The sequence below is a fragment of the Megascapheus bottae genome, chromosome 23 (genome assembly GCF_031878675.1).
Source record: "Megascapheus bottae isolate mThoBot1 chromosome 23, mThoBot2.hap1, whole genome shotgun sequence".
In the NCBI taxonomy this organism is placed as follows: domain Eukaryota; kingdom Metazoa; phylum Chordata; class Mammalia; order Rodentia; family Geomyidae; genus Megascapheus; species Megascapheus bottae.
In genome coordinates, this window is record NC_143531.1 from 1,469,497 (window position 1) to 1,484,563 (window position 15,067).

The following is a 15,067-nucleotide window of genomic DNA, read 5'->3' on the forward strand; positions in this document are numbered from 1 at the left end:
GTGTAAAAAAAAACCAAAAACCAAAAACGAAAAGTCTTTACACACAGTATTAAAAACATGATCTACAAAAGTCACACGAAGTAAAAAGTATTGCCGTCGGAATTTACATAAATTACCTTAAAAAAAAAACAAAACCAAACAGACCTGGGTACTTGGGGTGAATGCTGAGTGGATGAAAAATCCCAGTCCAATCCTAGCTTTAAGTCAATTCGTTCAATGTTCCAAGCACACAACTTTTTTTTTTCCTTTTTTTCCCAATAAATAACTTCTCAAAGATCCACATTAGGAAATTAGCCGTGTTTGGGGACAAAATGCGGTTCTTGGTTCGTCACAGAAGACCGAGGAAAATCAGATGGCTGTGACTGGCTGAGAAGGTGGGGCTGCTTGAACCCTGCTTGGTCCGGATGCCCTGGAAAGCTGGCTCAGCTTCCCTGCCCCGCGGTCCCATTCAACCTCAGCAAGCCCGACCATTCCTAAGCACCCTGAATGGAGCTGCCATCTCCAGGGGAGCCTCTGGCTCCCAGGAGGGAGGCTCCGGCCTGGGCTTCACATAGGGGCCCGGGCTGCACATCGAGGATCTATCCAGGCACACACCTCATTATCACCACACCACGGAAAGCACACCCCACACGCCCCATTCCCCTCCCCATGAACGTCCTGGTCACAGTGACTCCTTCACCAAAGCATACCAAAGTAATAATAATATAATAATAATAATAATATAACAATAACAACAAATCACAGAATCCAAACTTGTCAGAGTTACTCGTGACCGAACACCGAGCCTCCGGGGGCCCGGGTCGGGGTCTCTGCTGGCCTCGAACCCGCGGCCCGCCGTGGCCGGCGTGGAGCGAGGCGACCTCACCCGCGGGGCTCGGCCTCTCCGTCTTCGGACCCCGGCTTCCGGGGCGGCCCAGCCTCGTCTTTGCCTGCCGCCTTCTCGGGGAGCGAGGCCAGGTCGATGAAGACATCAGCATAGTGGCCAAAGCCGGGTCCCCAGCTCAGCAGGCTGTCCCAGCTGAAGGCGCCCGCGGCGGGGGGCGCGCCAGGCCGGGGGCCCCCGCCGTCCGCGCCCCCGGGGCCGCCCTCCGCCCGCCGGCCGTGCAGGCGGCGCGGCCTGGGCCGGGCTCCGTGCTGCTCCTCGTCGTCCGCGTCCGACTCGTTGACCTGCGACAGCTTGGGCACGCGGGACAGGTAGGCGGCGGGCTTCTCCCGGTCGTACTCCATCTCCGAGCAGGTGAAGGACTCGTGCGAGTCGCTGTCGGACGACGAGTCGGGGGCCGGGATGCCGTCGGCGGGGTTCCTGGTTCTGGACAGCGGCCGTCGGCAGTCCTCCTCCGACGACGAGCGCCCGTGGTCGGCGCTGCAGATGCTGGGGTTCCGGGGCCGCGGGGTGTTCAGGCGCTCCACCTCCTCCACGCTCAGCCCCACCGGGGGCGCCGCGTCCAGCGGGATCGGCCCGATCGGCTGTTTGAGCCGACTCCCGGGTCTCGACCCGGGGCCCGCCATGGCCTGCGGACTCTTGCTCCTGCGTCCCAGCCTCGTGGCGTAGTTGAACAGGCCCGGCTGGCAGGCGTCGTGCATTTCCAGCGTGTTTCCATCCCGCAGGGGCAGGTGGAGCTCCCTGGCGGGGCTGGTGCTGTAGAAGGTGGAGGATTTGGAGAAGGGCGCGGGGCTGTGTCTGGACAGCGGGTTGGGGGTGGGGCAGGCCGAGTGGCTGAGCGAGCCGCTCCGGAGCCCCGGGCCGTAGGCCGGCTGGTAGGTCAGGCTGCTGGCGCCCAGGGGCATGGGCGACTGGCGGGCGAAGCCCAGCGGGCTGTGCCTCTGGATGGAGAACTTGGGCGTGTGGCTGCGGAACTGCTTGTAGTGCTGGATGATGTCGGCGTCGGAAGGCGCGATGCTGCTGGCGTTGTCGATGTCGTAGTGCTCGATCTCCTGCTCCGGGGACGCCAGGGGGGCGCTGGGGACCGTCTCCGCGCCGTGGGGGAGCCCCGTCTCGTCGTAGATGAGGTAGGGGTTCTCCCGCTCGATGATGTCCGGCTTGGGGTTCCCCTCGGGCTGCTTCCTCACCGTCAAGTCGTCCGCATAGGGCGGGATGTTGTCCGGATCGTCGAAGGCCACGTTCTCGCTGCCTTTCTTCCTCTTCTTCTTCTTCGTCTTCTCCTTCGCTTTCTTGTCCTGCTTCGGGCTCTTGGCTTTCCTCCCTCGGCACTGATTGCACACGATCAGGCTGAGGACCAGAAAGGCCAGCACGGTGGCGCAGCTGCCCACGATGGCGGGCACTGCCCACAGCGGGAGAGAGATCTCCTCCGGGCCGGGGCTCAGCACACACGCGTGTCCTCCGGGACTCCCGGCCTTGCACACCGTGCCCTGGGGACAGCGGATGCCCAGGCAGGCCACCGCCGTCTCGCAGGTCCTCCCTGTGTGCGACTCCGGGCAGCTGCAGGCGAAGCCCGAGGGGAAGCCCGGCTCGCAGCTGCCCCCGTTCTGACACGGATGGGAGGCGCAGTCGCCCGGGGGGACGCACTTGTAGGCGTACCACTGGTTGAGGCACAGCAGGTCGCCCCAGCAGGGGTTGCTGGCACAGATGTTGGGCCCCCGACAGCCAATCTTCACCGAGGGGTCCGTTTTCGAGATGGAGGCCAAGCTGTGCTTCCCGCTGAAAGGCAGACTTTCGCCTCCGTACAGCACCCAGGCGATACAGCCACTGAGCCCTGCGAGGAAGAGTAACGGGAACTGGTGAGGAGAGAGCCGCCCAATCACATCCTGAGAAGCCGCCTAATCACAGCCAGAGAAGCTGCTCACACCCTGAGAAGCTGCCCAATCACATCCTGAGAAGCTGCTCATACCCTGAGAAGCTGCCCAATCACATCCTGAGAAGCCGCCCAATCACAGCCAGAGAAGCTGCTCACATTCTGAGAAGCAAACCAATCACATCCTGAGAAGCTGCTCACACCCTGAGAAGCCGCCCAATCACATCCTGAGAATCCGCCCTGTCACAGCCATAGAAACTGCTCACACTCTGAGAAGCAAACCAATCACATCCTGAGAAGCTGCTCACACCCCGAGACGCCAGCCAATCACATCCTGAGAAGCTGCTCTCCTACTTCTCAGCTGTCCAATTCTGATCCTTAGAAACCAGATCCGCCCTCCAGCTGAAAATCCAGAAATGTGCGTCTGCAAGTTGTGTCAACAGGATGAAAAGTTTCCCAAAGTGCAGAATGGGCAGGTGGACGCCACCTGAAGCATTAGGAATGAGCCAAACATACTGCAATGTCTCTGTCTCTTGCTGTTTCATCATTCTCTGGCTGTTTTTACTTCCAGTTACTACATAGAACTTAACCAAATCCCAAATGCTGGTAATTTCCCCTGTAATCTGAGCTATTAAGAACCTGAGGTCGATCACTGTTCAAAGTCAGCCCAAGGAAGAAAGACTGAGACTCTTGTCTCCAATTAACTACCCATAAGTTGGAATTGCAGGTGTGGCTTAAGTCATAAGCTCCTGCCTCAAGTGGAACGAGCCAAGAAAGAACACAAAGCTTTTGAGTTCAAGCCCCGGAAAGGGCACACACACAAATAATCGAAATTATTATTAATCACTAAAACCAGCCAGCAATGACATCACCCCAAAAATAGGCCAGCAGCTTTACCTACAATGTCATGCAGTATTATGCAGTATCACTACCAAAAATCATTACCAAAAGTCACTAGCAAGTCATTTAACTTTCTAAAATATATCACACCTCTCTCTTTTCTCTACTTTTTTCTGGGGTCCAAAGGCTTGAACTCAGGTCCTGGACACTCACTTTTTGTTTAAAGCTAGTGCTTTATCACTTGAAGTACATCTCAACTTCTAGACTCTTTCTGGTTAGCGGGAGATAAGAGCCCTTTCTATTCAGGTTGGTTTGCACTGCAATTCTCCTTCCTCAGCATCTGAGTAGCAAAGACTATAAGCATGGCTACCAGTACCTGGCTTCATCATTCACATTTAAGTGTACGTAGGTTTCCGTTACTTCTGTCACAATCTCTTCCTACTTTGCATTCATTCTTCACATCATTGTTAAGTTAAAAGAATGTATTGACTTGTATAAGGGTTTGTTTGACATTTGTCTCCCTTTTCTCACATGTCCCAGTGGGGACATTCTATGAATGGATGCAGGCAAGAACACACACTTGGTAGACAGACAAGCAAAGCATCAAAACACCATCAGCTGAATTATGACCTTGGTCGGATAGATGTTATTGAAAAAGGGGGATGATGGCTGGTATTTATTATCTTATCAAATTTCTAAACATAGTTGAGATGTCTTAAAATCATCTTCATTGGTCTTAATATCTGAAATTCAGCCATTTTTGTAAGACCCCCTTTTTGCAATAAGTCATTCTGGATTGGGAGGTCCTGCTAAATAAACAAATTCTACATGCTCCATCACAAAAATCCCCAAGTGAAAACATGTGTTCCCCCTTCTTTCATGACCCTAGCCAAGCAGTTACCTGTTTGGGCATCTCTGTGAGCTTGGTTGGGTGGAATTCCACCAAGAGATATAGTAAGCACGTCGAGACCACCAAAATCCTGGGTGGGGTGAAGGATATCTTTGCTGTACACTCTGTCAACCGACAATACTGTGGCACTTCCATTCTTTCCAATTAAGAAAATATGCCAGTGTCCATCTGCAACATAAACTTCGGGAATATTTCTCTCCACTTTCCCAGCAATCCCTGCGTCAGAGGTGAAATGCACTTTGCCATTCTTGATCTGTCAGAAAAGATTAATTCATTAAAAATATGACCAAATAAGATATATCTTTAAATACACATAGTTTATAGAATTGAATCTTGTGTGTGTGTGTGTGTGTGTGTGTGTGTGTGTGTGTGTGTGTGTGTGTGTGTGTGTGTTGCTACTAGGGTTTGAACTCAGGTTCTCATGCTCTTTCTTCATTTTGTCTGCTCAAATATGGCACTCTGCCACTTGAGCCACTATTCCTGTTCTGGCATTTTTCTACTTAAGTGGAGATCAACATCTCATGTATTTATCTTCCCCAGGCTGGCTTTGAACTTCACCTTCAGATCGAAGCTTTCCCAACTGCCAGGACTGCAGTCACAAATGACCAGCAGCTAGCTTACATGCAAGAAATGTAATGTAATTGTTCTTCATATTCTCCACCAGAGGCTTTTATTTACATTTAGCTTCCTGAAATGCATAGAATTATTTTGAAGAACATAAAGTGAATAGCTAGCTTGGATAAATAAATAACATTTTTTAGGAATAATCTATTTCAAGGTCAAATATTTCATGTATTTATTTGACAGATTAGTGAATGGCACATGGCCATAAAAATGCGATGACCACTTGCAAAACGAAAAATGAATACTCAGTATAAAAGAAGCAAAGTTGGAAAAATCAGAGCAAAATAAATATGCTTCATTGATTTATGTATGTTAGCCATGTAGTAATGTTTTACGAACACACTCTTTCCAGACAGAAAATATGTGTTTCCGTACCAAGTTCAGATAGGATAAATGATACAGAAATTGCAGTTAAATGATAACATTTAATACAACATCAGGTGAGCAGCAAGTAATGATATGTCTTAGAAACAGAGACATCTTTTTTCTTGTGTTGGTACTGGGGCTAGAACTCAAGGCCTCACACATTGGTGTGATACTATCCAGAGATAGTTCAGATATAATTTAAATGGCAGAGGTACTTGGTAGCAGCATAAGGGATAATGCAGACTTCACCATCAAAGCCTCTGAAACTTGATCTCATGACTGATTCAGTCCACTATCTGTCTTCTTTGCCTTCTTTGCCTGTTGCCATAAAATTACTAAAAATTATAAACACTAAATTTGAACATAATGCCAGAACTTACATGTTTTCTTTTTTAGATTGAGTTAGATTTATTATTAGCACCTTTTAGTTTGCCTATCAAAAGTAATCGGAAAATCTCTAAGCAGTTCTTGAAATGAAATCCTGCCTAATTTCTGATCACTTGAGTATACACAAACAGCTCACATTTTGCCCATTTGAGAGTTATTGCTCACTCCTATTAAGACAAAAATACAAGTCCAGGTGATACAAATAGTTGTCATAAACAATGTTATTACTGTATATGAATTAAATACTCTAAGAAACGTATGTGTTTTCTTTGTTCACATTTTTTGTTATTACTATTTAGGAGTTGTACAAAGGTATTACACTTCCATAAATGTGTTACATTTTGCAAATGTTTTATTAATTTTGGAACTGGGAGTTTTGTTTCCACAATAAAGATATTGTTATAATGGGAAGATGTTCTGTTTTAAATTCAGTTCTACAATCATTGCTTCATTGTTAACTTAATATCCTCTTTTTGTTGTGGGGGTGTTGGGAGGGGTTACTAAGACTTGAACTCACACTTATTTGGCAGGTGAAGTAGCATTTGAAACAAATTTGTAACTCAGACTTGGTATCATTTGTTAGGGTACCATTGGCATTACAGGCTGTTTAGCAGTACTCCTGACCTCTTTCCTACAACCCCCAGTGGAGACAATCTTTCTCTCTCCAAAGAATTCCAAATGGCCCTCTCAGGATCCAAGTTTAGAGAGGAACAATTATTTTTACCTTTTAGTATTATGCATGAATTAAATCTGTTAGTTTCCTCTACATTTTTCTCTTTATACACTAGAGTAGTTATCAGAATATTGATTGATGGTGAAAATAATTTAGCAAGTTACATCCTTTTTTGTTTTTGGAAATGTACTGAAGTGTGAGGCAAGTACCTGTGGCTCATGTCTGTAATCCTAGCTACTTAGGAGACTGAGATATGAAGATCATGATTCAAAGACAACTTAAGCAGAAAGGACTCTAAGACTCTTATCTTCAATTTGCCAGCAAAAGGTCAGAAGTGAAGTTGTAGCTCAAGTGATAAGAGTTCTAGCTTTGAGTAAAAAAGCGTACAGACCTGATTTCAAGGCCATTACTGGCACACACAAATAAGTAAATAAATAAATAAATTTTATATAACATTTTTGACATAGAAGTATACAGCTGATGATGCTTCAACCTTATTTTGAGATAATCTGTCAACTGCTCCCAAGAAACTTTACATATGTATATAATTTAATAGTTGCCTACATAGTGAATTGAACATATATTCTGAATAAAGTCCTAGAATCTTAATCTAGAATCTTTTTTTCTAATCATATAACAAATAACATAGTACTGATGCACTTTCAATTTCAAAATCATGGCATGTCTTTTTGTAATAGCTGAACATTTTGGAGAGTAGTTTCAATCCCATAAGTCAGCACTATATGTTTGACCTTTGCTTAAAGATAGGCAAAGTTCCACTATTAAAATTTTTAGACTCCCACACAAAGCCTCATACTGGGGCTTGAACTCAAAACCTCTTGCTGTTGCTTGTTTTTTCACTCAAGTCCAGTACTCTACCACTTGAGCCATCACCTCCATGTCTGGCTTTCAGCTAGTCAACTGGAGATATGAGTCTCATGAACTTTTCTTCAGAGACTCACTTTGAACCACAATCCTCAAATCTCAGCCTCCTGAGAAGCTGGGATGATGGGTATGAGGCACTAGTGACACAACTTTACAACAAAGCTTTGTCTACTGTCAACCTAAATGAAGTGGTGTAGAAATCAATTCATCCAGATCTCTACTACTCTGGCTGGTATCTGGAGTGCAGCACACCAAAAGATTGCAAAGAAAAGGCTAGACATTGAAGGAGATGAGAGTAATACCATGGGCTGTCCCCAGTGATGTCACCATGAGCTTTCCTCCTACCTTCACTGTTGTGTAGTTGCTACTTTCTTGGATGTGGATTAGAATGCCATTCTCACTTCTTGTCCTGAACTTTACTTCCAGGCTAGTCACACCATAAGGCTCAGCTGGGCCCCCTCTCAGACTCTGCCTCAGCAGATACTCCCTCTTCTCATTCTGGCTCATGTGGTAGTCCAGGCGCCCTTTGCCTTCTAATGACAAGGCTGTGTCTGGAGTAATAGCTGAAAGACAGTGAAGAGCAGAAAAATGAGTAGCCCATTTCTGGCAATACTTTCTTTTAATTGGTGGTGGTGATGATGATGTCATTGTTACATATCCATTCCTGTTTATGCTAGACTTCATTCAACCTCACCCCTCTATTACATGAGTCCTCACCCCCCAAAATCACCCCCATTAGGTTTACTCCTATTGGAGCACTTTCTATATTGACAAAAAGTAAAACAAAGGACAATAGTAATAAATCAGCATATATTCAAGTGCTGAAAATGTGCACTTAACAATTCCTGCGACTCATGCCTGTAACCCTAGCTACTCAAGAGTCTGAGACCTTGAGGATTAAGGTTCAAAGCTAACACTGGTACAAAAGTTCATGAGATTCTTATCTTCTATCAACAACCAAAAAGCACACAGTAGAGCTGTGGCTCAAGTGGTAACGTGCCAGCCTTGAGCACGAAGCTCAAGACCCCAGGACTGGTGTACACACAAATATACAGAAATCACAGTTACTGTCACTGAATTAAGTGCCAATAACTTGAAAAAATTATACATATACATTATATATATATTCTTTAAAAAAGAGGGCCCATTCGAGGTTATTAATGTAATGCACAGCTTGAAACCACAGACTATCATTTTCTAATGATGTTTTGGATATGTTTACTGGCTATATGACCAGAAAAATCAGAGCATCAAAAGTAAGATCTAATGAAACAATTAAAAGATACTTAAAGCAAATCCCAGTTCATTGCAAATCAAAATTAATATGTCTTTCATATATTTTGTGGCTGTTATGTGCTAATTTTAGTTCAATACTCATTCAATGATTCAGTGGCTATACCTAATCTGTCTATCTATCTGTCTATCTATCTATCTGTCTGTCTACACTATCTACACACACATCAGATATATATATATATAATATGTCATATATTATATGTAATATACATTAAGTAAATATACTAAAGAAATAACTAGAGAAATGGTAAGCAGATGGCAAGCAACATTAAAACACAATCTCAAAATTCTTAGCATTCCTGCCAATAACACCCAAAGAAAGTAAAAATATATTCATAAAGGGTAAGTACAATTTAGTGACAATTCTATAAAAAAAAAGGTGTCAATCTTTTTCACATGAAAAGAACTAATTAACTATGTCACTACATCTGACCAATTGTCTATTGAAAGAATGCACATTCAATGGGAAGGACTAATTTTCCTGACTCAGTGATGTGTTTACATTTGTATGTTCCCAGGGAGAAGGAAGAGGACACTTACATTTTTCACAGTATTTCCCAGCCAGGCCCTCTCTGCAGCGACACTGCTGCCATGACCAGTGATCCACGCAGGTGCCACCATGCTGGCACGGGGTGCGTGCACAGGCTCCTTCTAGTCGGGGACATCTGGGAAAAATGCACAGTGAAGACCCATGAAACACAAACAGGAAGGAAGAAGAAAACAACAGAAAGATAAGCTGGGCACCTGGGGCTCATGCCAATTATCCTAATCCAGGAGGCTGTAAGACCTGAGGACCAGGGCTAGAAGCCAGCTTGTGCATGAAGGTCCGAACGATACTTATCTCCAATTAACCACCAAGAAGCTGAAAATAGAGCTGTGGATCAAGTGGTAGAGCACTAGATTTGAACACACACAAAAAAGAAATTCAATGATAGCACTCAGAACCAGTTCTGGCATTTGTGTGCACATGTACACACACACACATACACACACACACACACAGAGAAATACACGCAAAAAATGAACTCAGGCTCAGTGCTAGTGAGCTGGTGGTTCAAGCCTATAATCCTATCTACTCAGGAGGCTGAGACACTGACCTGAGGATTGCAGTTCAAAGCCAGACCAGATAGGAAAATCTGTAAGATTGGTATCTCCAATAAACTACTCAGAAAAAGCGAGAAGTGATGCTGTGGCTCAAGTGGTGGAGCACTAGCCTTGAGCACAGAGAGGCTCTAGGACAGAGCCCAAACCCTGAATTTAAGACCCAGGACCAGAAAAAAAACAACAAGAACAACAACAAAAGAAAACAAAGATGAATTTATTAAAGCAGTAACAAACAAGCTAATGATTTCTGTTATTGATATAGTTTGTGCAGGCAATACTGAGGTTTAAACTCAGAGCCTTAAGCTCCCATGGATGGTAGTCTATAACTTGAACCATGCTTCTAGGCCTACTTTTTGTTATTTTGGAAATGGAGTCTCATGGACTTTTGGGCTCAGCTGGTTTTGATCCATGATCTCTGATGGCTTTGCACTGGCTCAGCTTGCTTGCTCATAGTGGCAGGTGCTCACCATTTGAACTTGAAAAGTGCCTCCAGTTTAGCATTCTGCTTATTCCTTGGAGAAGTTTTCTAGACCGTTCTCCCTGGGTTGACTTCTGTTTCAATCCTTTGCATCTCAGCTAGGATTTACAGGTGTGAGCCACAAGCACCATGCTTAATTCTTAATTAAACAGCATACCATGGTCAATGAAATATTTTAGTTACCATAGTCCAGAGGCCAAACTTTGATTAGATTTGTTTTTCCTTTATGTGGGTCCTGGAGTTTGAACTTGGGGCCGGGGCTCCTTAGCTCTTTTGCTCAAGCTAGCCTTCTACCACTTGAGCCACAGCTCTATTTTTGGCTTTTTCTGGTGTTTAATTAGAGATAAGAAAGAGTCTCATAGACTTTCCTTCCCAAGCTGGCTTCAAACTGTGATCTTAGGCTCCCAAGTAGCTAAAATTAGAGACGTGAGCCACTGTTGGTATAATTTTAAGAGGAAAAAAAAATCAAAAGTAGAATGATAGAGAAGGAAATATGCCACAGTGTTATCAATAGCTAACAACATCTACTTTGTACTTTACTCTTGGACCAACGATAGTAATGATATATTCTTTTTGTAACATAAAACTATCAATAATAGAAATCATAGGCAAAACCCCCAATTATATCACTTTTAAATCCTGGGTTTTGTTTTCTCTGTCAGTACTGGGGCTTGAACTCAGGGTCTGGGCATTGTCCTTGGGTTTTCTAACGGCTAGCACTCTACCACTTGAGCCACAGCACAACTTCAGGCATTTTCTGTATATGTGGTACTGAGGAATCAAACCCAGGGATTTGTGCATGCTAGGCCGCATTCTCAGCCCCAATTATATCACTTCGGCATAGGTTTGAGCAACCAGTGCCTAGCCAATCTATGTCTTACGTGTATAGGACAGCTAAGACTTAGGTATCACAATGTGACAACCACCTTCACCCTCTGATCAAGCTGCTGATCACATTCAGTCTCCAAAACTGTGCAAAGGTCAAGCACACACACAAGTGTGTGCATGCTTATATATTTCCCTACAGTCCAAGCATAAATGTTTCCAACTAATATTGCATTTTGTGCCAAATTAAATCCCAGCTAACAATAAATACTTAAAAATTTAAGACATTGACAAATTTATCTGTGTTTCAGGATTTAGATGTGACATTTATTATTATTGTTGTTATCATTATTGTACTAGTACTGGGTTTGAACTCAGGACCTGGATGCTGTCCTAGAGCTTTTAGCCTAAGGCTAGAACTCTGCCACTTGAGCCATAGTTCTATCACTGGCATTTTGATAGTTAATTGGAGATCAGAATCTCATGGACTTTCCTTTGCAGAATGGCTTTGAACTGCAATTCTCAGGTCACAGTCTTATGAGTAGCTAGGATCACAGGTATGAGCAACTTCCTCTTTTTTGACGCTCAAGTGAAGTATCACACACTTTTGCACTTTTCCTTTAAGATATAAGACATAAAATCCCCTTACTGGTCTAGGAGGCCATGGGCTGCCAAGGCCTGGCTGGGCTCCAGGGGCCTTCCGTTGACTGCAAACTCCATGATGCAGCCCACAAAATCATGGCTCTCCACGTGGCCAGGTCTTTGCAGGATGGGCTCCAGGGACCTGAGGCCGCCCACGGTCATGCGGTTCGGCTGCACATCCAGGGTCCTGAGTGAGAAAAGACGGTAGAGCTGTGTGTGACAACTGAGTGCATTCAAACAAAACAAATCATTTCCAAAGAATGACAATGCTGAGTGCTGGTGGCTGACGCCTGTTACCCTAACTACTCGGAAGGCTGAGATCTGAGGATGGTAGTTCAAGGCCAGCCTCCAATTAACCATCCAATTAACCAGCCAATGCTACTTTTGATATGTGTTCCCGTGTTGAATTAGCAAGAATTAGCTAGTAGTGTTTGTTAAAGAGTAAGGAAAAGGCAACAGAGAGCACAGAATGCCTCCATTAATGCTCCTATTTGAGTCACTGTGTGTGTGTCAGTGTCTGTGTGTCTGTGTGTCTGTGTTTATGTCCTGGTACTGGAGACTGAACTCAGGGCTTCTTGGTCCCCCTTGGCTCTTTTGCTCAGGGCTAGACTCACCACTTGAGCCACGCCTCCACTTTTAATTTTTTGGGTGACTAATGGAGATGACAATCAAACTGATTTTCCTGCCTTGGCTGGTTTTGAAACTTGAACCTCAGACACCTGACTGCTTGAGTGGCTGGGATTGCAGGAATGAGGCACCAGTGCCTGCCTCTCAATTTATTTTTTATAAGCTAATTCTGTGTATCAGCTCCTGGTGCCTTTCAATTTAAAAAAGAATGTTAATTGTCACACCATCTTTTAGAGAATGTATTTAGCAATACTCGCAAGTCATTAGATTGGAAATGAACTATTTTATAGCTTTGGAGGAACAGAGAGGAGGGAAGAGATTTAGGGAGAAAATTGTGGGAGGAGTAACAATGTTACACAAGAAATTTACCCTCTGCTTGAATTATGAGATTGTAATCCCTCTGTATATCACCTTACAACAAAATTTAATTTAATTTAAAAAACACTTAACATCTTAACCTACAGTGCTCTCAGGACTCTGGTCTCTTGTGGCTATACCATGCCAGCATTAAACTTCCTTGTTTTATTTCACTTTACTCTTCTCATCTCTGCCCTAGAGTGTCTTATAATATATATATATATATATGTATACACACACACGCACACACACACACACACACGCAATGGAAACACAGAATTACAGTAATTACAGTAGTAACTATTTTCATTGACAATAAGAAACCCCGTTTGAGGAGACTGATTTATCCTACCTATTTATTAGGTAAGAATATTTATTATAATATTAGGATTGCTTTAAATGTATGTGGTTTTAAAAATTAAAGAATAAGGTTCTAAGGAATAATTTTCCTCACCAGTCATCTGAGACTGCCACGTTGCTGACAGTGCAGTACCCTGGTTCCTGGTTCTCAGAGCAAGAGTCCACAGTTAGGGAGGCCGCCTGTGGAAAGAGAAGGACATTGTCACCAGTGGTTTTCTGATCATAATCCATTTCATTTTCTATCTACTGGGATTGAATTTAGGGCTTCTCACTCTCACTCAGCAATAGCTCCCACTTTCACTCAGCTGACCAAACATTTGCTTTGAATTGTAGACAAAACAAACAATGGACTCAAAAATGCCACAGGAGCCTTCCCTGGATATTTTTCGCCACCCTCTGGGCTGGCTTCAAGCCACGATTTTCAAGATCTCAGCCTCATGAGTAGCTGAAATTACCAGTACTCACCATTACTTTTAATTTATTTGTGTCATGTGCAAAAGAAATCTGTTATTTGCAAGTCGTTATTTGATGTTTATTTGATGTTGATGGTCAAGCAGTCATTATAATTTCATTTAATTTGTAGGTTCTATCATACCTTAAGGGATGAATTTAGCAGATATACAACAATCAGCTATAAAGTGAAATCTTACCATTCCTGCTCTCCGAGCAATTACAGTGTGGAACTGTCCATCTGACACCTTCTTCATGGTGGTAAGCTTATATGTGCCACTGCCTAAGTTATAAGAGAACCGCAGTCTTTCCTCAGCAATTTCAAGGGCCAAAAACTCAGCCCTCTCACCAGTCTGGTTGTCATAGTTGTAAAGCAATAACGCATGACTTTTGATGGTGGCAAATTTGACATAAATATAGTTGTTGTTGGGATCCAAGCTTGGGAATTCCATATAGGACAATTCTTCAAAGCCATAACTGTTCAATTCACAGTGTTTGCCAAAGACACCTGTGCAAGGGAAAACAACAAAGCCCATACATTAAATTCCAAACATGTTTTATTATTAAATTATTTTGAGCCAAATATGTTTACATTTTATATGAGTGAAACCTGTTAGTAACTGTTGACTATTCCAACCTCCCCCCACAAAGAAGTACTATTTGAACTAAAATTGACAATTGATACTAAGTTGGTACTCTGCAGTTTAAACCAGAGAAGATAAACGTCCATGTAATTTGAAATAATTTTAATTCTGTCTCTTTTTTAAAAAATTGGGCGCTGGTGGCTCACACCTGTAATCCTAACTACTCAGGAGGTTGTGATCTGAAGATCGTGGTTCAAAGCCAGCAGAGGCACAAAAGTCTCCAATTAACTCCACCAGAAAACCAGAAGTGGCGCTGTGGCTCAAGAGATAAAGTGCTAGCCTCGAGCTGAAGAGTTCAGGTACAGCACCCAGGCCTCGAGTTCAAGGCCAATGACTGACCGAAAAAAAAAGAAAAAGAAAAAGAAAGAAAGAAAGAGAAAAAAAAGTGAGGGCTTTGTGTAACAGAATATGTCTGTAGTGATTTTATTCTTGTAAAAGCAATTTCAAAATTGGTTTGTTTGTGTTTGTAAGGCTAGAATATATTGTAGTATCGACTAAAATACTTTTCTTATAGTGCAAACTGCTTAAAAACAATTTTAACAAAGATGTTTAATAAAATACACAGTGTTTTAAGGGCCACAGAATTAGGGGAAGGAATCATTAATTTTCTTAGAATCCACCTCTTGTTTTATCCCATTTCTGGGAATCATTTAAGGCAGGATACTCTGATTGTTTGTTGTTTGTGTATATGTGAAAACATTTTTATTTATTTGTGCTAATTTTTTAACAATGTCAACATTTAGTTTTATTGATATTACAATGCTTGGCCAAAAATCCTTCCCAATAAGAATTAGAACATTACATAGAGCAGATGACTGGAAAATTAACCCATGTGAATAGAGCATA

The 15,067-nt window shown here is 43.5% G+C and overlaps 1 protein-coding gene across 1 annotated transcript in view; it reads right to left on the minus strand.

Annotated features, from left to right (window-relative positions):
* Nucleotides 1-369: 369 nt before the first annotated feature.
* Nucleotides 370-15,067, minus strand: part of Fat4 (FAT atypical cadherin 4) — a 144,767-nt gene continuing 130,069 nt past the window's right edge. The window contains exons 11-17 of the mRNA XM_090356610.1: nucleotides 13,778-14,085; nucleotides 13,222-13,307; nucleotides 11,791-11,970; nucleotides 9,275-9,399; nucleotides 7,784-8,001; nucleotides 4,495-4,756; nucleotides 370-2,714 (exon numbers count right to left, since the gene is read on the minus strand). Coding sequence (XP_090212736.1) covers nucleotides 862-2,714; nucleotides 4,495-4,756; nucleotides 7,784-8,001; nucleotides 9,275-9,399; nucleotides 11,791-11,970; nucleotides 13,222-13,307; nucleotides 13,778-14,085 — 3,032 coding nt within the window. The 3' untranslated portion in view covers nucleotides 370-861. The remainder of the gene's footprint in view (nucleotides 2,715-4,494; nucleotides 4,757-7,783; nucleotides 8,002-9,274; nucleotides 9,400-11,790; nucleotides 11,971-13,221; nucleotides 13,308-13,777; nucleotides 14,086-15,067) is intronic.